This window comes from Bubalus bubalis, chromosome 24 (genome assembly GCF_019923935.1).
Source record: "Bubalus bubalis isolate 160015118507 breed Murrah chromosome 24, NDDB_SH_1, whole genome shotgun sequence".
Lineage (NCBI taxonomy): Eukaryota > Metazoa > Chordata > Mammalia > Artiodactyla > Bovidae > Bubalus > Bubalus bubalis.
In genome coordinates this window covers 1,229,848-1,251,959 of record NC_059180.1, presented here as the reverse complement: position 1 = coordinate 1,251,959, position 22,112 = coordinate 1,229,848, and the positions used below count along the sequence as shown (strand labels likewise).

General features: G+C 60.4%; 1 protein-coding gene across 3 annotated transcripts in view; it reads left to right on the top strand.

Annotated features, from left to right (window-relative positions):
• The window catches only part of MAD1L1 (mitotic arrest deficient 1 like 1), a 240,635-nt gene that overhangs the window by 51,094 nt on the left and 167,429 nt on the right, over window positions 1-22,112 (top strand). The window contains exons 10-11 of one of the 3 annotated variants that reach the window (XM_045164259.1): window positions 1,027-1,113; window positions 20,763-21,462. The exons of 1 other annotated variant lie outside the window; for it this stretch is intronic. In XM_045164259.1, coding sequence (XP_045020194.1) covers window positions 1,027-1,113; window positions 20,763-21,447 — 772 coding nt within the window. In that variant the 3' untranslated portion in view covers window positions 21,448-21,462. Of the gene's footprint in view, window positions 1-1,026; window positions 1,114-20,762; window positions 21,463-22,112 lie in introns of those variants that run through there. One more of the 3 variants, XM_006046003.4, reaches the window with a different exon arrangement.

The window sequence follows — 22,112 nt, the reverse complement described above, 5'->3', positions numbered from 1 at the left end:
TCTGTGTATACATGCACCACATGTCCTCTCTCCGTCCGTCTGCTGATGGACGTGTGGGCTGTCTCCATGTCTTGGCTGCTGTGAATACGCTACAGTGACCCACTGGGGTGTATGTGACTTTTCAAATGAAGAGTTTTCTTTAATCCCACTCCCAGGAGTAGGATTTCAGAATCACATGGCAGCTCTGTTTTAGTTTTTTGAGAAACCTCCCTCCGTTGTCCACAGTGCTGCGCGAGTTTGCATTCTCACCAGCAGTGTGGAGGGTTCCCGTCTCTCCACACCCTCTCCAGCACTTGTCATCAGCAGACTTTGTGATAATGGCCATCTTGCCGACGTGAGGTGGGGCCTGAGCACAGTTTGGACTTGCGTTTCTCTAAGAGTTAGTGGTGTGAGCATCCTTCATGTGCCTGTTGGGCGTGTGAATGTCAAAGACGCTTCTGTGCACGCTCTCCTGAGCCGGGGCCTGAGCTGGAGGAGAGGGCTCAGGTTGAGGCTCCGTGCTGCGGAGAGCGGGCGACCTTGGAGCCCGCTGTCACGGACTTTTAGTCTCCGTTTCCCGTCTGTGAAATGGAGACGGTGAGCAGCGGGGCTGCTGCGAGGGTTGGCCTGATTGTCCCCCTGGAGGCGTTTTGACATGGGAGGCACCGTGCCCATGGTGCCTGCTGTTCCCCCGCTGCCGTCCACGCGCGTGGCGTCTGAGAGGAGGGAGGAGGTTAGCGTGCCCGGGCACTCTGCCTGCGGGCCGCCGGCAGGCGCGCTTCCTCCTCACTTCACATCCTCTGCGTGGCAGTGATGCGACTCGGTTTTCACAGGCGCGGGCTGGCACGAGTGACGTCCCCAGTGTCACGGGGCCGGCGGCCGGCTGTGCCGTGAGCCCACACACGCTGTCCGGGGGCCTCACAGGCCCTGACTCGCCCGGCTCTGAGGTCCGCCAGTGGCTTGCCTGGCTTTGGGCCGGCCCCTAGGGTCAGAGCCCCGTCCCCTGCAGGCACACCCCGCTGACCCCATGTGTTCTTGTCCCCCCAGGACGCCAGAGGACCTGTCTAGGTTCATCGTGGAGCTGCAGCAGCGCGAGCTGGCCCTGAAGGACAGGAACAGTTCCATCACCAGCAGGTAGGCCTCGCGGCCGCGCTTATCCAACAACCAACTTGCTTTGGAGAGGCCTTGTGGGTGAGCGTGCCCCTGGCTTCGCAGAGCGGGGCAGGCACTGCAGATGTGCGGGTCCCTCGTCCTGCCCCGCTGCACTGAGGCCCTGCCCTGCGCCCGGGGGTCGAGGGCCAGGGCCTCCCCCGCACCCGGGGTGCAGTGTGTGCTGCGCCCGGGGGTCCAGGGCTGGGGCCTCCCCCGCACCCAGCCTGCGGTGTGTCCTGCACCCGCTCTCACTCAGACGCCTGCTGGTGTCCCGGGCCGGTTCAGCTCTGCCGTGACCCCCGGGCCAGCCGGGCCCCAGGGCTGAGGCTCGGTCCTTCAAGGTGCGCCTGCGCGTCTGTCTGACCGGGAGTGCAGGGTCCTCCCTGCCTCTAATCAGGTGCTGGAGTGATGGCTGGAACTCAGGAAAGCGCTCTGTCTTGGATCACGGGTTTATTGTGAAGCGTGCAGCTCAGATCAGCTGGACGGGAAGAGACGCCCCAGGCTTGTGTGGGGTGGGGGCAGGGCTGCCCTGTCCGCTCTGGGTGTGCTGCCCTCCCATCGCCGCCTCGTGTCTGCCGCCTCGGAGGCCCCCTTTCAGGGTTTCTGTGACTTTCCTGCTTGGTTAAGTCTCGGCTTTTGGTGACTTCCTGGGTCTCCAGCCCACTCCCCTCCCTGGAGGCGGCAGGGAGGGGGCAGGTGGAACTTCCCACCTCTCTTCCCAGCGTTGGTTCCTCTAGAGGCACCCTCCACCCCCCCAGCCCCACGCCACCCAGGGGTCTGGCCGTAGGGACACTCACATCATTCACTGTTCAGGAAATTCCAGGGCTTTGTAGAGCTCTGTGCCGGGAAAGGGGAGCACGCCTACGTGCCAGCCTGCTCCTCTTGAACCACGCATGGGCCTGTCCACTGCCATCCGCCTCCCTCCTCTGGGGCCCAGGCAGGCTTCTCTCATGTATGCAGGGTGGCTACCTACATCCTGGGTGTCGAGTCAGAGGCAGGAGAGGCCTCTTCCTTTTTGGAACAAGGAAACCTTTCCTAGGACCCCCACTGCTGGCAGACTACCCCCAGTCACGCTCCCTGCCCCAGACCAGGTGCCCACGGAGGATGGGGTTAAACTAGACGGTTCCCACTTAGAGTCACTTGAAGGTGGACCGCCGTGTGAGGTCAGCCCCTCCGGTGAGGGAAGGGCTCGGGGCGGCTGAAACGATGGTGACCAAGAGGGACCTTGGATGCTCACCCTCGCCCTGACGGGCTGGTGGGAAGGGGTCTGTGAGGTCAGCCTGTGGGCCGTGGTCACCCCCCGCAGCCTCACCCCCTGTGCAGACTGCGTGTTAATAGTTTATTAATAACCAAAGGAAGGCTTTCTTATTTTGGGGGCTGATGTCACTTTGAAAATTGGTTTTAGAAGCATCTGGTTGTGTTGGACATAATCACATCAATTTAGTTTAAAAACCTCAAATGATAAAGATTGCCTTTTGCTTTCAAAGTTGCTGTCAGATGAAACGGGCATTAAAAGTGACTCGAAATTAAAGCTTTAACATTTTTCCACGCGATCCTCTTTATTTTACTTTGAATTTGAAACAGAATGAACTATTACAGGAGAGGAAGCTTGTCTGCATCTTTCTCCCGCCAAACTGTGAGGCGCTTTCCAGGTTACTTGCTTGAGCAGCAGCAGGAAAGTCAGCCTCTCAGAGCTGCGAGCGTGGCTCGGTCTGTGGTCCTAGAGAGTGAGTCAGGCACCCCGTCTCTTCTGTGGGCTGGGTTTGGAAATGGACTCGCGCTGCAGGGAGCGGTCCAGCACGGAGGGCAGGTGGTCTGGGGGAGTGGGGGCCGCTCGTCCGCCTCTCAGGACCCTTGGGTTCCCTCCGAGAGCCGGTGCAGCTGGGCAGAATCCAGGCTAGACCAGGAGAGGCGCCTTGGCAGGAGAGTGGAAGCTGGGCTCTGCCCAGCCCCAGGCAAGCGCGGTTCTGGCTGGAGGCTTTCGGGGCTCTTTAGAGGATGAGGCGAGATGGCAGGAGGAGCCTCGTCATCAGCTGCGCTCAGGAAACAGGTGGTGTGTATGTGGCGCCGGGAAGTCCTCTGTGGCCTTGAGTTCCAGCCGATGTCCTGTCGGGCGACCTTGGGGAGAGCTGCTGTTGGTGGGCCTTTCTGTGAGCAGGGTGCCCTGGCCCGGTGGGCTGGTCTCTGCTTTCTGCACCGTGGTCCTCCTGGGACAGACAGCTCCAGAGGCACTGTGGGTCACTACTGAGAGCGGCCTGTCGGTGCCTGCCTTAGGACTGGAGTTTAATCACAGCCCAGGGAACCTTGCCTTCCACTCGTGGCCACCCAGTGTTGGTCTTGTTCCTGTGGCTGGTCTTGGTCCCCATGGGGGGTGTGCTGAAGGCTCTCCCTGTGCACGTGTGGTGGTACTGAGAGTATTTCCGGTGCTGGGCTGCGTGCTGACTGCCTCGCGCATGGTGTCTCCCCTGAGCCCTGCACGATGGTGCTGTCTCTGTCCCCCAGCAGAGCGCTGAGCCCCGTGTCAGCTAGGAAGCTGTAGAGGCAGGATTTGAATCCTGGTCTGTGCGTCCTGGGAGCTCCACGTCACTGTTTGAGGCTGGAGCCAGGCCCTGGAGAGGCGCTAGGTGTGGCTGCAGACCACCCTTTGTCACGCGTTGCTGTGCGTGGTGGAGCCGTGCGTCATGCGCCTGCAGGTGTGACGTGTCGGGCCAGGCCCTCGGTGCGGATCCGGGGGACCTGCTGTGGGAGCGGGTGAGGGGAAGCCGGGCAGCCTCGGCCTCTGCCTGCCACGCGCTGTGCGCGCCTGCCGAGCCCGGCTCCCTGGGGCGCTTCGCGCCCGACGCACGCGCCAGCTCTGGGCTGCTCTGACGACCGCAGCGTGCTCTGAAGACCAGCCTCCCGCTCTGGGCTGCACGCGCCTCACAAGAGCCCTTGCTTCACCTGTTAGTGTTTGAGGAGCCCGGCAGCGCCAGGGGCTTCCCAGGTGGCGCTCGTGGTCTAGACCCCGCTTCCCGACGCAGGAGACGCAGCAGACGCAGGTGCAGTCCCTGGGTAGGAAGATCCCCTGGAGGAGGGCATGGCGCCCCACTGCAGCATTCTTGCCTGGGAAATCTTACGGACGGAGGAGCCTGGCGGGCTGCAGTCCAGGGGGTCACAGAGTCGGACACGACGGAAGCAACTCAGCCTGCAGCGCCCGGAGTCCTGGGGAAAGCATGACTTCAGGGTAGCGCAGGGCAGCCAGTGGTGTTTCCCAGCAGGCAGATTAGGAGTGAGCAGGTCTGTCTCGTGTGTGTGTGTGTGTGTGTGGCGGGGTGGAGGAGGGGGTGGACAGAGGCACACCTGAAAGATGGGGGTGCTATGTTTGCTGTGGACCCACTGTGACAGGTGACACAGAAAGACAGGATGAAGTTTTTGGTAAGAGCTTGTGGATGGTGCTGTTTCTTCTCATGTCGCCGGAGAACTTAGCAGAAGAGCAGGTGAAGGCAGTGGGAGCTGGAAATGCAGCTTTGGACACTGAGATCTGTTAGAAAAGTGTGTGAAGCATGGGGAGGGCAGTTGGCACGTGGGATGTAGCCAGGGTAGCATCTAGACCGGGGCGCCCCTTCCAGGTGGGTGAGGATGCGACTCCACCTCAGCCTGCAGCTGACCAGGCGGGTGGGAACGCCAGAGAGCTGCTCTGCGGTCCTCTTCGCCCCGGACAGGGGCGTCTGTGGGGCAGGCGGACGCGAGCCGGCTCCGTTCCCCCGGCGGCCTCGCCTGGATGCGCCCCCCGCCCCCGCCCCCAGGTGTCCCGGGAGCCGCCCCCTCCCTGCAGGGCTCGTGCCTGCATGGTTCCTGCTGCCTCTGCCTGAAGCGGCACTGTGCCCGCAGGCCCTCACCACGCTCCCCACATGCTGTGTCCCCGCTGCCAGCCGCGCTCCCTGGGCCCAGAGGGCTGCCCGCCGCGCTCTGGTTGAGCGAGGGAATGGATGAGTGGTTCGGCTGAGCGCACGGGGATGTGCCAGGCAGACAGAGTGAGGCCTGCAGCGTGGGAGCCTGTGCTCTGCCCATCCCGGGGCGCCAGGCCGGACATCAGGCTGGCAGGAGCCCAGGTCAGGCAGGCTCTGCACGGGTCAGCCGGTCCCTGACCGTGCCGTCCTGCCGGGCAGCCAGGGTGCCATCGAGGGGCCAGGCTTCGCCTTGCCCCTGTGTGCCCTGCCGTTGTGCGTGGTGCCCCCGCCCCGTGGCCTGGCCTCGACTGGGCGATCTCCCTCCACTGGAGGGCGCTGTGGTGCTGCTGCAGGCCCTGCGCGGCCCGCCTCAGCTTCCTGCCGGGGCGGCTTGTGCGCCCTCTGGGCCCCTCCCGGCCCTCTGTCCCCACTGGAGGGGGCAGGGCGGCACAGGAGCCCCAGGCTGTTGGGGGGGTGTGCCCCCGTCCCACGCGGGAGCCGCTGGAGGACGTGTTGGCCCTCCCTGCCAGCTCTCCTGCTTGTCCTGGCCATCATTGTCTCTGCAGTGGTGGCCCTGGGGTTCTCAGTGATGGAGACAGAGGCTCGCCTGTTTGCTCAGCTCTTGGTGCCATGAGACCTAATGGCCTTTGGCAGGAGGTGTGGAACCAGAGGCCTCTGACAGCTGGTCTCCACGCGGTCTTCCTGGTGGTCGTGCGCGTATGGGCTCCATGGCCCTGTGAGGCACTGGCCGTGGGCTCGATGGTGGCAGAGCAGGAGGCTCTTGCTCAGGCCGCGCGCCCTCGGCTGGTCGTTCATGGGACCCTGGGGGCCCAGGGGCACTTGGAGACACAGGCAGCCATCCTCCTGTAGCTGCCCTGGCTTCGCGTCATCTCGGGTGATGTTTCCCGGGTTTTTGCTGTTTTCCGCAATTCTGGCTGGATCTAACAAGGTGAGAGTCATTCTCTCTAAGAACCGTTTTCTGGCCTAGTTGGTAACCAGAAGGTGACACACAGGTCTCTCCTGGCCATCTGCTCGTGCCCTCGCCCCTTTATCCCTCACACCTCCCTCCTTGCTTGGGACTCAGGGCAGGAAGAGTCGCTTCGCCGCTGTGCAGTGGGGGGCACGGGCCTCGGTCCGGCTGAGGGTCTGCGCCCGCCTGCAGTGCCGTGTTTGGACGTGAGGTGGTGCCTGCAGCCCTCCGAGCCACTTGCTCTGACTCTCCTCAGAACCTCCTCTGTGGCCTCCCCGGAGGGAGGGCTATTCCAGGCTATAAATTCTGCGGCCAATTAGAGAGGATGGGCGCGCGCGCGGGAGGGCGGTGCCTGGAGGCTCCTCGGGTGAGGGCCCTTTGCAGATGCTTCCCCGGGGACAGTGTCTGTGTCCTCTCCTTGAGTGGTGGATTCCAGGCCACCAGCTGCTTCCCCACCAGTGTGGACGAGGCCTTTGGGGTGGGGCGTGGAGGCGAGGCCCCGCGCCATCCCCCTTAGGGTGGGCGTGGACCTCCAGGGCTGATGGCTGTTCCGGCTTGGCCCTGAGCCTCAGGAGCTGCTCTCACTTTCTAGACTGTGGCCGCCTGGCTTCTGTCCCTGAGACCAAGCCCCATCACCCTGAGGGAGAACCCAGTCCATCCAGGGTCCTGGTGGTGCCAGGCCCACAAAGGACCCCACTGGCAGTGCTGGTGGTTTTGCCCAGGCTCGTGTGAGGGCAAGGCAGGGGCTGTGTGTGGAAGCCCGTGGCTGCAGTCGGCGCTTGGCTGGCGCGATCCCCGAGGCTCCCCTGGCGCTGGGCATGGCGGCTCCTCCGCTGCCTGGTCTCTGTGGGGTCAGCGCTGGGCTCCCGCAGGCTCTGGCTCGGCAGGTCTGCAGGGGTGGCCAGCTCCGTGTTCCCTGCAGGCGCGCCTGTGGAGCCGAAGCGGCTGGTCCAGGGACCATGCTCGGAGCAGCAACAGCTCGTCCTCCCCGGGTTCCTGTTGCACAGAGAGAGGCCTGCTCACTGCTTTCCGGTCATCGTCTTCCGAGAAGTCCCCTAAAGCTCTGTGAGCTCCCTGGAGGGAGGGAGGCTCTGTTCTGTTAGGGGTTGTCAGCCTCTTACTTTTGGGGCGCTCACTTCCTGTGGACACACACAGGGGTGCTACCCCCCTGGGGCTGTGGCCCACGGAGGCCCTGGCATCGCTGGGTGAGGACTGTGGCCAGCCCCCAGGCCCTCTGCTCCATGCATGGACCTGAAGGCTCTGAGCCTCGGGTGGGCCTGTGGCCAGTCTGTGCTCAGCGTGGCCGGTAGTCAGATGCCCTGCCTCTGACCCTGGAGGGGGCCCTGCGCTCACGTCCCAAGGGTGACCCTGTCCTCATGGGCTCTCTGGCCCTGCTCGGGGTGGAGGACGCGGCTCTCACTGGGGCACCCCTCCCTGCCGTCCGCCCGGCGGGCAGAGTGGACGCTATGGGGCAGAGTGTGCAGTCTGAGCTTGCACCAGCAAAGATGCTTGGTTTGGTCCAGTGGCTTTGGACAAGGGAGAGGGCAGAGCAGGGGGCCGGGAGGCAGTGGAAGTGGCCTGAGGGGCAGGACCTGCTGGCAGAGGCGCTCCTGGGACACAGCTGCGGGGCACCCCCCTCCGCCCCAGCAGCCCTCCTCCCCCAGGCTGCTCCCCTGCCAAGCAGAGGCTGGGGCTCCTCGTCCTTGCTTCAGCCAGCTTGTGTTGTCTTCTCAGCAAGATGAGATGCGTTAATATTTCACACCCAGACTGTTTTCTTGCATGTTTTGCATTTCCATATTTAAAACGTCATTTACATATTCATGGGTCTTTTAAATAAGTTTTTATTGTTAAGAGATGTGGAAGTGGATAAAATGTGAAACTCCCCCTTTTATTCAAGCACTGGAAAAAATGTTCATCCCTGAAACGACATCCGTTTGAGTGGTGAGTTCTGTGGCCGTGGCTGTGGGAGGATCGCCGCGGGGGCAGCATGTGCCCGGACGTGCCTCCCCATCCCGTGGAGGCGGATGCTGCGCCCGGGGGCCCACCTGAACGCTGACGGCCGCACCGGCTTCTCTCTGGGGGCAGGATGCTTGGTGTGGACGTGGCCAGGCCTCTCCCTGCGGTGTCCGAGGCAGGCTCTGGTGGACGGATCCAGGCTGTTCCTGAGCGTGCAATGGACCCTCCCCTGCCGCCACCCCCTGCCCACCGTCAGAAGTGCTTGCCCCTGGCTCCAGCGTGGCCATGCCTTTGAGGCAGCTGGGTGTGGGGAGAGAGCCCGGCCCTTGGTGAGGGTGTGGCCACGCTCTGCTGCCCCTGGGTGCGGCGCAGGGCAGGAGGGCCAGGCTGTGCCGGGGCCTCTGTCTGCGGGGGGAGAGGCCCTGCCTTCCTCTGTGCTGGGTCGTTACCAGATCACTGAGGACGAGTGAGGGGCTGGCCTGTGGCTGGCTGGACGGTCTTCTCGTTTCTTCACGTTGGGCCACTAGTGAGATTGGGCGTACCTTTGCTTCTGGTGTTGGGGTGGCGGGGAGCCAGCTGGAGATCCCAAGCACTGACCAGGACGGGGAGCCCTCCAAGGGCACCTGAAGGGGCCGGGGGTGTCTGATCTTCAGCCAGGCGTGGCTCCGGGGAGTGACCAGGTGCTTCGGGGCTGTAGCCGTGTGGCTTGGTGTGTGTAGAGGAGCCTCTTGAGGGCTCTTCAGAGTCTGAATAATGGAGCAGCAGCCCGGACAGTCCTTGGAGACCCCGGGAGACTGAGGCTTGTTTAGACCCAGACTGCAGAGCTCCTGACCTTCACCTGAAATTGTGTCATCTCCGTGGGGATACATCTACTAAGTGGTAAACAAAGTCAGAGTCACATGTTATGGTCTGTTTTATCTTTGTGAACTTCTGGCCATGAGATCGTGGCCTCAAGGCCGCCTTCCCACATCATAGACCCGCGGCATCACCCACTCTCTTGGCTTTCTTGGAGACGGACTGAGTGACGGTCACTTGGTGAGGGCTCTGATGGGAGCTCTCGCGTGAGCTGAGGTGCCGTCGACTTTCGTCAGCATGGCCAAGTGGACGCCTGGCCTCTGGAGACCAGGGTGTCAGAGGTGTGGCTCCCCAGCTGCGGGTATCGCCTCTCTCCACATGGAGACCTCACGCGGCATGGACTGGGGCGTCCCCGGCTGGACTTCTTGTGGCTGCTGGGGCTCGCGGGACGTGGCCTGTGCCACTGCCCAGCCTCCAGAACTGTTTGAATGACAGCTTCTTCCAGTGCGCATGCTCTTTGCCCCACACTGGTGCTCGCTCAGGGCTCCGGGCCGTCGCCAGAGGCAGGTTCCTCCAGAGACCAGAGGCAGGCCTGGCCGGAGGGCCAGGTTGCACTTCCAGGCCAGGTTACCTGACTCTGTGGGTCAAGGGGCATTGGCCCCATTGGCTGAAGGCAGAGGGGACCCTGGGCACACTTCCTTTGGACCGCAGGCCTGGGACGCGGAGGAGGGAACGCTGTCCTGCGTGCAGCCCTGGCGGAGGGCAGCAGGGCTGTGACCGCAGAAAAGTGAGGTGATGGTCCTCAGCCAGGCTCAGCCAGCGGGTGGATGGCCCAGGGATCCCTAATCTGCTTTGTGACGATTCTGTTAGAGGACAGACCTGGGCTCAGAGCCCTCCAGTGAGGAAATACCATCCGGCAAGCCGCTGAGGTTGAAGAGGCGCCCGGGTCACCTCCACCCTGGGGAAGCAGGCAGAGTCTTCTTTGCTGGCTGCCTCCACAGGTGCGTTAGAATCTAGGTTTCCACAGACGCTTGGATGAAAGCAGAAGTGAATAATCCTTGAATGTTGTTTGCTGTTGGATGAGGAGATGGTGAAGAGATCCTGTGGTTGGTCCCTGACTCTTGGTGCCTCAGAACTTCCGCTTACTTGTTTCACTGGAAGGGATTCAGGGAGGCCAGCCGGGGCGAGCAGAGACTGCTTGTGGCAGGGGCCTGTGCAGACGGCCACCCCCTCGATCGGCCGCTGAGGAGGCCGAAAGTGGGGTCCTCGGGCCCGAGGCTTGGGTTTTCTGTGCCCCATGACTTCCATGCAGGAGGGGTCACAGCGTCTTTCTGACGCTGCTCTCAAGTTTCCTGACGCTTTGTGTGCACTTCGGGAGCCCTGAGCCTGAGGACTTCCTGCTCAGCCGTGCAGCCCCGCTGGCGCTGGCTCGTTTGAAAGAACAAGCCCAGGAGAGCGCACACGGGTTCTCGCTGCTCTCTGGCGCGCCAGGCAGTCTTGGGCACTCTCTAGCCTCTCTCGGCAAACCTTTGCAGGCTGGTCTTCGGGCTCTCAGCGGCCGCGGGACCCCCTCCTCTCACCCAGGGGAGCTGGGGCAGAGGTGGGGTGGAGCGTGGGGAGGGGGCTGCTCTCTGAGGACGGGGGCGTTTTGTCACGTTCCTCAGCCACTAAGTGTCTGAGAAGCTTTCCCCAGTTGTGGTGTTTCCCGGAAGGGGCTGTTCCTGTCTCAGAGCATAGCTAGTTTTGCCGTGTGGCCGAGTGGCAGAGTGGCAGGGGTCTCAGGTCCTCAGCAGCAGAGCTGGTTTTCCTTCCAGCTGTTCTTTTTTTTTTTTAACTTTACAATATTGTATTGGTTTTACCATACATCAACATGAATCCTCCACGGGTATACATGTGTTCCCCATCCTGAACCCCCTCCCACCTCCCCCTTCCAGCTGTTCTTGTTCCCAGTGGTCAGTGTGGGAGGCTGCCTGGCTCCAGGTTGCTTCCCACCTGATTCCTGGTTACGTTAAGAACTGGGGCTCTTGGAGCACAGGGGGGCCACCATGTGCCTGGAGAGCATAAGACTCTGGGGTCCAGGAATAGCGCTTAATGAGAGAGGACAGGGCGTCCCCAGAGCTCGTACAATTGCTGGGCTCACTCAGTGGTGATGGCTGCTACCTAAGCGGGCAGGGTTTTATTTATCCTGTGGTGGATAGAGAGGCTGATTTCTTGTCAGATATTTCCATCTTTCATCCAAGTAAGAAACTAGAGGCTTTCTTGCCAAGATTTAGGAACAAGTCAAGGATGTCCAATTTAACTTCATACTGGAAATCCTAGCTAATGCAGTAAGACCAGAAATAGGAAATAAAATGTGCACAGTGGGAGGAAGGATGAAATAAAACTGTTTGCAGATGATATGATTGTTTATATAGAAATCCCAGAGACTCAAGCAAAAAGCTCTTAGAACTAATAAGCGATTATAGCAGGGTTGCAGGCCATAGGTTAATATATTTAAGTCAGTGAACATTTAGTTTGAAATTTAAAACATTATGTCACTTACATTAGCACCAAAACAGACAGATTCTAAGGTAAAAACCAAACAAAATTTTTGTGCAAGGTCTAACGAGCAAAATTATAGACATCTGATGAGAGACGTTAAAGATCTGAAGCAGAGATGTTCCATGTTCATGGATAGGAAGACTCAATCCTGTCATCTTGTCAGTTCTTTTCAGCATGATATGTGTATTGAATACAGTCCTAATCAGAATGTGGGCAAACTGATTCTAAAGTTTGTGTGAAGACCAAGAGCCCGGGAAGAGCCAGTACAGCGTCGAAGGAGAAGAACAAGGTTGAAGGACTAGCCTTCCTGGCCTCCCAGACACCCCAGATCTCCCAGGCCTCCCAGACCCCCCAGACCCCCCAGGCCTCCCAGGCCTCCCAGACCCCCCAGATCCCCCAGGCCTCCCAGACCCCCTAGACCCCTCAGGCCTCCCAGACCCCCCAGACCCCCCAGGCCTCCCAGGCCTCCCAGGCTTCCCAGGCCTCCCAGAACCCCCAGACCTCCAAGACCCCCCCAGACCCCTCAGGCCTCCCAGCCCTCCCAGACCCCCCAGATCCCCCAGGCCTCCCAGACCTCCCAGACCCCCCAGGCCTCCCAGACCCCCCAGGCTTCCCAGGCCTCCCAGAACCCCCAGAACCTCCAAGACCCCCCCAGACCCCTCAGGCCTCCCAGCCCTCCCAGACCCCCCAGACCCCCCAGGCCTCCCAGGCCTTTCAGACCTCCCAGACCCCTCAGACCCCCCCCCAGGCCTCCCAGACCTCCCTGGCCTCCCACTCCTTCCAGACTGCAGAAAGCGGGGCAGTGCAGTGCTGTGGGGGGAGCAGCCAGCCAGCTGTGGGGCAGAGCGAGGCCCCAGGAGCACCCTGGGAGAGGCGGTGTGCTTTGGTGAGAGAGCAAAGGCAGTCATTTCAGCAAAGGTGCTGGGGCCACTGCACGTCCACAGGCTGAACAGGCACGTGGATCCAGATGCAGACCTCTCGCTCTCACACAGATGAGCTCAAAATGCACTACAGACCTAGGTGTAACACGCAGAACCACGACTGTCCTGCAAGGTGGAGGACTGGGTGTGGCTGACTCTCAGTTGGGCAGTGACTTTCCAAAAGCAGCGTCAGAGCCACAGTCTGTGAAAGAAAAAGTTGGCGAGCAGGACCTCGTTAAAACCATAAACTTCAGCTCCATGAAAGATGCTGTTCAGAGAATGAAAGGACAAACCACAGAGTGGGAGAAGCACAGCTGACCCTTGAACAGTGCAGGCGTGAACCTGTGTAATTCATGGTCTGCGTCCTCGCTTCCGCCAGCCACAGACCACTGCTGAGAACACCTGTGTGCAAGTGGAGCTGTGCAGTTCAGACCTGCGTTGTTCCAGGATCACCTGCATCTGCAAGACCTGTATGTGATAAAGGACTGGCATCCAAAATGTAAAAAGAACTCTTAAAACCCAAAAGTAAAAGCCAACCCAGTTAAAAAATGACCAAAAGATCTGAACAGACACCTCACCAGAGAACATGCTGCTGCTACTGCTGCTGCTAAGTCGCTTCAGTCGTGTCCGACTCTGTGGGACCCCAGAGACGGCAGCCCACCAGGCTCCCCTGTCCCTGGGATTCTTCAGGCAAGAACACTGGAGTGGGTTGCCATTTCCTCCTCCAATGCATGAAAGTGAAAAGTGAAAGTGAAGTCGTTCAGTTGTGTCTGACTCTTCGCGACCCCCAGACTGCAGCCCACCAGGCTCCTCTGTCCATGGGGTTTTCCAGGCAAGAGTACTGGAGTGGGGTGCCATTGCCTTCTACGCACCAGAGAAGATAAACAGAGGCAAATAAGCATATGAGAGGCTCCCACGTTGGGTCATCAGGGAAAGACTAAAACGACAGTGAGATACCAGCACACCGCTGTTAGGGTGGGCAAAGCCGGGCGCGGGCAACACCCAGCACTCCTGGGGGTGCGGAGCGACAGAGCCTCATTGCTGCCGGGGCGTGCGTGGCGCAGTCGCTCTGGAAGGCAGCGTGGGGTTTCTTACAGAAGCAAACATGCTCCCCTGCAATCCAGGACTCAGGGTCCTCAGTATTTATCCAAGAGATGTGAAAACTTAGGTCCACATAGAAACCTGCACACAGGTGTTTCTGTCAGCTTTGTTGATAAATGCCACAACAGAGATGCAACCAAGATGTCCTTCGGTAAATGAATGGGTGACCTGATACATCCAAAGAGGAGAAAGAAGTGAGCTATCAGGTCATGAAAAGATGTGGAGGAACCGTAAATGCACGTTATTAAGTGGGAGAAGCCAATGTGGAGAGGCACATAGTGCCCGGTTCCAAGTGTACGGTGGTCTGGGGATGGCAGGGGCACGGTGGTTACCGGGGCTCGGGGGACGGAGGGGTGGAGAAGTTTTTGGCGCAGTGAAACTCCTCTGCATGACCGAGGAATGGGGGCTACATAACATCGTGTATTTCTCTGAACCTGTTGAACATACAGCCCGACAGATGGACCCTAATGTGACACGTAGCAGTGTGTCCGCTCATTGTGTGACCAGCACGCTGCACTGAGGTGGGCTGTTAGGGGAGAGTGGGTGGGAGGCTGTAAAGCGAAAACTGCTTTAAAAATAATGTCTTTTCATTTACAACAAACCAAGACGGATGGGCCTATAGAAGGAGCATCCTGGCAGTCAGGGTCTCGAGGCTAGCGCGGATAGTTTATCCTGCTGGCCTGGCGGCCTGGGGGCATGGGAGAGGCTCCGCTGAGCGGGAGGCGTGGGCTCCGGCCGGCCTGGCGCCGTGGGCAGCTGCTCCCGGCGGGCGGCAGGTGCACCGGGTGGCGAGGCTCCTCAGCCTGTGCTGGCAGGGGTGTCGGACCCAGGTGGCTGCCAGCTACTGTGTATGGACGCACACCCGCTGGGCCAGGACGCAGGGCTGGGCGCGGCTGCCGCGCCATGCGGTGCTTCTGGCCTGGTGTGCCGCCACCGCTGGGGCCCGGGGTGGGGGCTGTGCTGAGGCGGGGAGGCGGAGGGGCTGGGGTCACGGTAGAGAGAGGCTGGGACGAGGGCGGGGTACACAGACCAAAGCCCAGGGTTCCCCCGGTGCCAGCAGGGTGTGCCAGGCCCCCTTTGTGAGCATGAGCCGGGAGACCCCAGCAGGGCTGCCCATGCCAAGCAGGGCCCCCTGGAACCGGGCTCAGCAGGGAGGGAGAAACGGAACTTTGAATTTCAAATCAGGTTAAATTCCTTCCATTTAAAATCTTGACTGTTCCTTCTCTGTTCCTGTTGGAGAGCCAAGGATGTTTAGCATTCTCTCATTTCTATGCTCTGCTAATTTTATTGTCTTTCCATATTTTCTTGCCATAAATGTAACAGATTTTATTATGTATAAACCATTTTTAATATAGCCTCTCATAAAGCCAGAGGAACGAGGGGGATTATGCCTTGGCAGCCCTCAGAACACACGCGTGTCCTTCCATTTTTAAGCCTCTGGGTCAGGCCTCTGTGGAGGCTTCCTGACGTGCCCCTTGCCCGGCCTTCCAAGGGAGGGGGCGGAAGGACAAGGTCCTTTCCTGGGTGCTGTCCACACCTGGAGACTCGCTTCTTCATTGCAGGTGCCCCCGGCCGGGGCTCAGGTGTCTCAGCTCTGCTCACCCGGTCTCCTGCCCCTCCCGCGTGAGGCTGTAAGAGGACTCTGGCTTGGAGCTGCCAGGGTCTCCAGCCGTCTCGGCCCAGGACTCGGGGTGCCCAGGAGGGTGTCCTGGGCCTCAGGGGGTGCCATCCAGGAAAGCTGCTCTGGAGGGGGCGTTTTGGAACAATTTTGTGATCTGTTTAAATGTCCATGACCTTTTGGGTAATGACTCCGTAATGTGTCTTACCATTAATTGTAAAATACCTTCACAAATGCGTTTCCAGCAAGTTAACCCTGTCCTCTGAGACTGAGCTGTGTTTCAAACGCGACTGGTCTTCGAGGCAGCTGCAGCTCCTGAGGCCTCGGTCCTCCTGGGCTGCGTGCTGCGTGCCGCCCTGGACTTGGCAGGCAGGAGGGGCACAGGAGGGGCACAGGGGGCAGCCAGGGCCTGTGCTGCCCAGGCGTGTGGAGTGCATGGGTGCCACTGTGCCCTGGGAGGAGGTCAGGAGAGGGCTGGGCCCGCAGTGCTGGGAGCAAGCCAGCAGGACAAGACGCTGCACCTGCGTCTCCCATGGAGCCTCCTGACTTGCTGCTCGCCCACTCCTCAGAGACGCTGCTACATGTGCCTGCTGGCGGGGGACCAGCTCCTCCTCCCCCAGACGTCCCGTCTGCACGTGGAGCTCGCTTCTTCATTGTGGATGCCCTGGGGCATGGCGCGGGCGTCTCAGCTTTGTCGGCTCCGTCGCCCTCTGTGATGGGCAGACTGCAGAGAGCATGCGTGGCCCTCAGGAGGCTGGCACAGTGGAGGGAGGTCACTACGAGGTGGAGATGTCCTGGGCCCCTGAGGCCTGCTCTTCTGTCAGAAGCCCTGGGCGCGGCCTCGTGGCGAAGGCGTCACTCCTCTCCGCTGCTGGTCTGGGGGCCCTGGGAGGTTGAGCCCAAGGCGCTGGTGTGCTGCGGGTCCCTTGTGCCCACCTCTCTGCTCCTCTGATGGTGGTGGCTGCAGACAGGACCCTGGAGAGGCTGCAGGCCCCCGCAGGCTCTCGGGAACCGAGGAACTCCGTTTGTTTCTCCCATCGTGAGCCGCTAGTCCCGTGGTCTGCTGTGCGGTCTTCTCTTGTCCCGGGGGAGCATGTCTGCCCATCCATCTGTGTGCAGACGGCACCTCTGGAGGTGTGGGGTGACTGTCTGCTTTTCTCCCCGGCGAGAAGAAACACCCGGGGTTTCCTGTAACTTGCCCTTGAGAAACCAGATTTCCTCGGCATGCTTGTCAGCGGCGGGTCACGGTGGGGAGGGATGTTACCAGACAGGAGTGGGTCTCGACAGGCTCCTCCCGGAACCCCCCAGACACGGCTCACCGTCCTACAGAGTGAGCCCGGAGCCTTCCCGCCCCTGGGGCCCACACTCTAGACCCCGAGGGCAGAGCGCCCTGCTCCTGCCGGCCTCGCGTGTGTCCCCCTGCCCTCTCCGCCTGGCCGGGCTGGGGTCCCTGCCAGCTCGCTGCTTCTGAAGGGGTCCTGCAGGCCTGCCCTGGAGCTGAGTTCCCGCTGGCTCTGGGCTAGAAAGATGGTCAGAGTGCTGGCTGCCCTGGGTCCCCGTTGGCTCCGCGGGGCCTCTCCTGTCTGTCTCCCTGGCGCCGGCCTGGGTCCCCGTTGGCTCCGCGGGGCCCCTCCTGTCTGTCTCCCTGGCGCCGGCAGGGGCGGCAGCTGTGGCCTTTGCTCTGCGGGGGGCGGGAGGGTCAGTTCCAGTAGCGCTTTTCCCTCCCCTGCCACCCCAGACAGCCTTTGGAGCCACCAGAGGGTGGTGTGCCGCCCCCCGCTGGCAGCCAGGCTTTCCTCCTGCTTCCCGTGGACTTGCGTCCGCGGGGAGAGAAGTGAGGACGAGGGCAGGCAGAGCAGCTGCCTCCTCCTGGGGCCACGGTGGACGGTCCTTGCGTTCCCCGGCCAGCAGAGCGAGGTGGCCATTGGGCGCCTGCGGGCGAAGGGGCTGCTCCTGGAGCTCCAGGGACGCAGGGGCTCCGCGCCAGCAGGTAGCCCGGCCGCTGACCCAGGGTGTTCATTGGAGTGACTGCCGGGGCCCCTGTGGGCCATTGACCTGGGACGGCGGAGGCTCGGGGCCAGGCCCTTGGCTTCACTGTGACGGAGGTCAATTGTGTCTGCTGTCTCCAGCGAGCCGCATGTCACACGCCACCCGAGAGGCCGCCCGCCTGCACTAAGGACTCTTGATTAAACAGCTCCCGTCGGAGAGGTCATCCAGAGCTGCTTCTGACTGTCACCTCTTGAAACGGCTGCTCGAGTTTTGGCTTCAAGAGTCCTCCTGAGGAGCGACTGCTCTGTGAGAGCCGAGTGCCCAAGTCCTGGCTGGCGGCCCGCAGCCTCTCCCTCGTGACCCGGCCCTGGGGGGCGGCATCACGTCCCGGACAGTAGCCTGGCCCCCGGGCTGCCCAGCTGTGGCGCCGCAGTGCCCAGGTGGAGCGGTGAGGGGAGATGGCAGGTCTCCTGCTGCAGGGGGTGCTGAGCCAGTGGGCGACACGTGCTGTTCAGCCCCAGAGAGCTGAAGCTGTCCGTCTGGGCCCAGAGAACTGTGGAGAATGTATGCAGCGCGGAGTCATCATCTGGCTTCAGGAAACCTAACTGATTTGGAAACAGTCTGGGGGACGCTTCAGCAGCGCCGGGAGCTCTCCGTGGAGCGGAGCCAGTTCTTTGGTCCAAACCAGATACTGAATTTATTGTGAATTGAAGTAGCCTCAGTACATTCTTATAGCTAATGAACATGATTAAAAGTACATTGTATTTGTTGGGTGCCCTCGCGTGTCGGGACCTCGACAGGCGTTGCTGTGGTGGCCCCAGCGGTGCCAGGAGCTGGACCCGTGCGTCCTCAGGCTTTGGGGGAGGCCGAGAGCCAAGGCCGAGGCCAGTGCTGGGAGGTGCAGGGCAGAGCCGAGGCCATCTGTCCCCCATGTCTGGCTGCCCCAGCTGACGCTCTCAGGGCCAGCGAGTCCTCGAGAGTGGTGGGGCTGGTGGGCACCCAGCACCCTTCAGTCTTCGCTGTCCCCACCGGGCAGTTTTCTGGGTCCAGCTCCGAGGGGATTCATCCCCGAGAGCCATGGTGACTGGTGGGTCGTCCAGGTGTCTCCCCGGAGTGCTGCGGGCTTGGCAGCCGGGCGCCTCTCCCAGCCGCCTGCGTCCTCCTGAGGGGGTCCACTTCACCTGTGCACCCCCAACCCTGCCTCCCTGCTCCCGTCACTGTCGCGTGAGGGGCACGCCTGACTCTTGTGACCCCATGGGCTTTAGCCCCCCAGCTGCTTCTGTCCGTGGGATTCTCCAGGAAATAATACTGATGTGGGTTGTCATTTCCTACTTCACAAATCATACCCTCCTGTCGGGGAGACCCTGAAGCCGGGGTTCAGAGTCCTGGCCACGTGGCCTTTGGGCTGCTCTGTGAGGCCCACGGCGCTCCTCACGCGGACTGCTTTACTACAGAGCCTCTGTTTCGGTTCGCTTTTCATTCGAGAGGCTCTGTTAGGTGTACGGTAGCACCATTTATCATTGGAGAAGGAAATGGCAACCCACTCCAGTGTTCTTGCCTGGAGAATCCCAGGGGCGGGGGAGCCTGGTGGGCTGCCGTCTATGGGGTTGCACAGAGTAGGACAAGACTGAAGCGACTTAGCAGCAGCAGCACCATTTATCAGCTGATTTGCCCGACCTTGTGGAGCTGGGGTTATTTATTTTGAGGTCTGTGGTTTCTAACGAACCCCCCCCACAAGGCGGGCAGTGTGGTGGTTGCCCCGCCTGGCAGGGCACTCTGGCGTCTGCGTGGGGCTGACAGTGCGCTAAACGCTGCCACTTGGGCCGTCACCACCTCCTCGGTGACGTGACTCGCTGAAGCTGGGTTTAAGAGCGGAGACGGGTAGCAGCAGGTGGTCCTCAGAAGTCACCCTGGGCCTTCTTGCACGGGGCTTTCGGAGCTGAGGTGCCTGGCGTGGCCTTGTGCTGGACGCCGGGCCGGGCCACGTGCGCGCGGCGGCGGCTCCGTGCTCCTGCTCGCATTGCCTTCCCCCTCTTCCTGACCCAGCCTGGGGACCGCTGCTGCCCCAGGGCCGCCGGGGCAGCGCCTGTGCTCCGGGCGGGGCTGGCTGCCCCGTGCTGTGCGTCCTCTCCCACTCCACGTGCTTGTGGGTGTCTGAGCCGTCATTGTTTTCAAAAGTGAGATTTGAAGCTGCCTGTTTCTTGACCCTCTTTTGTGTCCAGTCGTTTGAATATGTGGATCAGTGAACTGGGAGCCTCTGAGTTGTTTCTAGCAGGAACTTTGGGTCAGCTGTTGCTGTTTAGTTGTTAAGTCTGAACTTTTTCTTCAGAAAAAGTTAGTCCCTTTTCTTAGTCTCCAGAGTTTGCTCAAATTCACGTCCATTGAGTCAGTGATGCCATTCAACCATCTCATCCTCTGTCCTCCCCTTCCCTCCCGCCTTCAGTCTTTCCAAGCATCAGGGTCTTTTCCAGTGAGTCAGTTCTTCCCATCAGGTGGCCAAAATATTGGAGCTTCAGCTTCAGCATTAGTCCTTCCAGTGAATATTCAGGGTTGGTTTCCTTTAGGATGGACTGGTTGGATCTCCTTGCTGTCCAAGGGACTCGCAAGAGTCTTCTCTAGAACCACAATTTGAAAGCATCAATTCTTTGGCACTCAGTCTTCAGCTCCAATACTTTGGCCACCTGATGCCAAGAGCCAGCTCATTGGAAAGACCCTGATGCTGGGAATGATTGAGGGCAGGAGGAGAAGGGGACAACAGAGGATGAGATGGTTGGATGGCATCACTGGCTCAATGGACATGAATTAAAGCAAACTCCAGGAGATAGTGAAGGACAGGAAAGCCCAGTGTGCTGGCAACCATGGGGTTGCAAAGAGTCGGACGTGACTCGGTGACTGAATAGCAACAGCCTTCTTTATGGTCCAGCTCTCACATCCATACGTGACCACTGGAAAAACCACAGCTTTGACTAGACGGACCTTTGTCAGCAAAGAAATGTCCCTGCTTTTCTATGTGCTGTCTAGGTTGGCCATAGGTTTTCTTTCAAGGAGCAAGTGTCTTTTAATTTCATGGCTGCAGTCACGACCTGCAGTAATTTGGGGGTCCAAGAAAATAAAGTCAGCCACTGTTTCCATTGTTTCTCTATTTGCCATGAAGTGATGGGACCGGGTGCCATGATCTTAGTTTTTTGAATGCTCAGTTTTAAGCCAACTTTTCCACTCTCCTCTTTCACTTTCATCAAGAGGCTCTTTGAGACAGGCAAGGTGGTCTGGTATTTCCATCTCTTTCAGAATTTTCCACAGTTTGTTGTGATCCACATAGTCAAAGGCTTTAGCATAGTCACTGAAGCTGAAGTCGGGTTTTTTTGGAATGCCCTTGCTTTTTCTATGAAGCCCTTCTTCTCATCCACTCTCACTTTAATCATCTTGCTGCATCTCTGCAGCTCCAGGGGCCTGTGTGGAGGTTCTGAACCCCACTTCACAGATGAGAGGCTGAGGGAGTGACTTGGCCGCAGTCCACGCACAAGTCCAGTGGAACTGCCTGTGTCTCCTGTGCCCGGTCAGCCTCTGTCCCCAGGCAGGAGCAGTGCTAGGCAGAGAGTAGCTCAGGAGCGTCGTCCCTTCTTACCTGTCTGCAGGAGCACCCGTGTCAGCAGGGAGAGGGACAGCGGCTGGGGCTAATTGGCTGCTTCCAGAAGCCGAATGCTGGCTTGCTTTTGAATAGATGCTCTGAGCTGACTTTTTAGGTCGTCTGTTTTATTGAGATTTTAAGGCTGGACAAATGTCAGGACTCTCTCTTGATATGATCTCCTTAGTTTATTTCAAGAGCTGCCAGGAAGATCCTGGGATCCATTGGATAGAAACCAGGGCAGAAGCTCGAGCCGGTGTTCCAGCAGCGTCTGGGCCTTGTGTTGCTCTGCCTGCCTCCTGAGGAAGCCTCTCTCCCGTCTGGGTGCATGGCTGGCCTCCGAGCCCCACAACGGTCTTCTCCCAGTTAAGAACCCCGTCCCTTGGAGGGGTTTGTCACCAGCTCAGTTAGCCAGACCCGTCCCTGGCTCCCATGGATGGGTGAGAACTCATAAATACGTAGAGGCTGTTTTAAACTCTGTGTCAAAATCCTGTCCTGAAAATACAGGCCTCTGCTTTGAGGAAGGCCCTGCCGTCGGCGACCCCTGGTGCCGGTGGGCGGGTGGCCGCGGAGGGGGGGACAGGCAGGCTGCGCAGCCGCCCCGGGTTAGGAGGGGCCGAGTGTCCCTGGTCCTCACGGCCCTGGGTCTTGTCTGGGCACTGAGGCAGCCCTGGGTGGGGACCTGGGAGTGGCCCCAGCTCCTTCCGAGGTATCGCTGCTCCCGTTTCGCTCGCCTGGGCCCAGATCTGCAGCGTCTGCGTCCGGGGCAGTGTGGACCTCCAGCTGCTCCCAGTGCTGTCTGTTCAGACTGGGTGGCCGGGCTGGCTGCAGGCTGCACCCCAGGGCCCCCTGGCTCTCAGGGCCAGAGCTGAGCTGCACCCGCCCCCACCTCCTGGAGTGGTGAGCATGGCTCCTGGCAGTCTGTGATGGTTCATGTCCTAATGGAGGGCCAGGCAGGGGCCCTGGTTCTCTTGAAGAAACTTAAAAGCTTTGCCAGAGAAACAGGGTGCTGACTAGTTGTTGGCTTATTTATTCGTCTCTGGGCGTGAATGGTAAACAGCTCTGCCTCTTGGCCCAGCGGGAACAGATGGGAGCCTTTGCCTGATTGATTCCTTACCTGCGGGGCTGCGCGGCTGGGGGGAGCCGATCGATTTGGCGCCTCCTGCCAAACCTGCTCTGAAATGGGCTTAATTGCCTCCAGCCCCGCTCTCCAGCACCAAGTGTTCCCATAAATCTTGGTTGGAGATGTCGCTCTGCTCAGGCTGCTCTTCCCCTGGGAGTGAAGTCTCTCCCCAGGGTGTATCCTTGAAGCAGCCAGGCTCCTGCCAGCTGGGACGGCCAGGGGCTTCAGTGGCGCCCTCCTGGTTGCTGGGGAGCAGGCCCAGCTGTCGCTGACCCGGTGAACACAGGACGGCTCCCCTGGTCGCGATTGGGAGGCTAGTGCTGGCCTCAGTCACAGACGCGGCCCCAGGGCCCCCGGGTCACTTGCTGTCAGGCTCTCCCACTGGCCAGGTTCCTGCTGGTGCCCCGGAGCCTC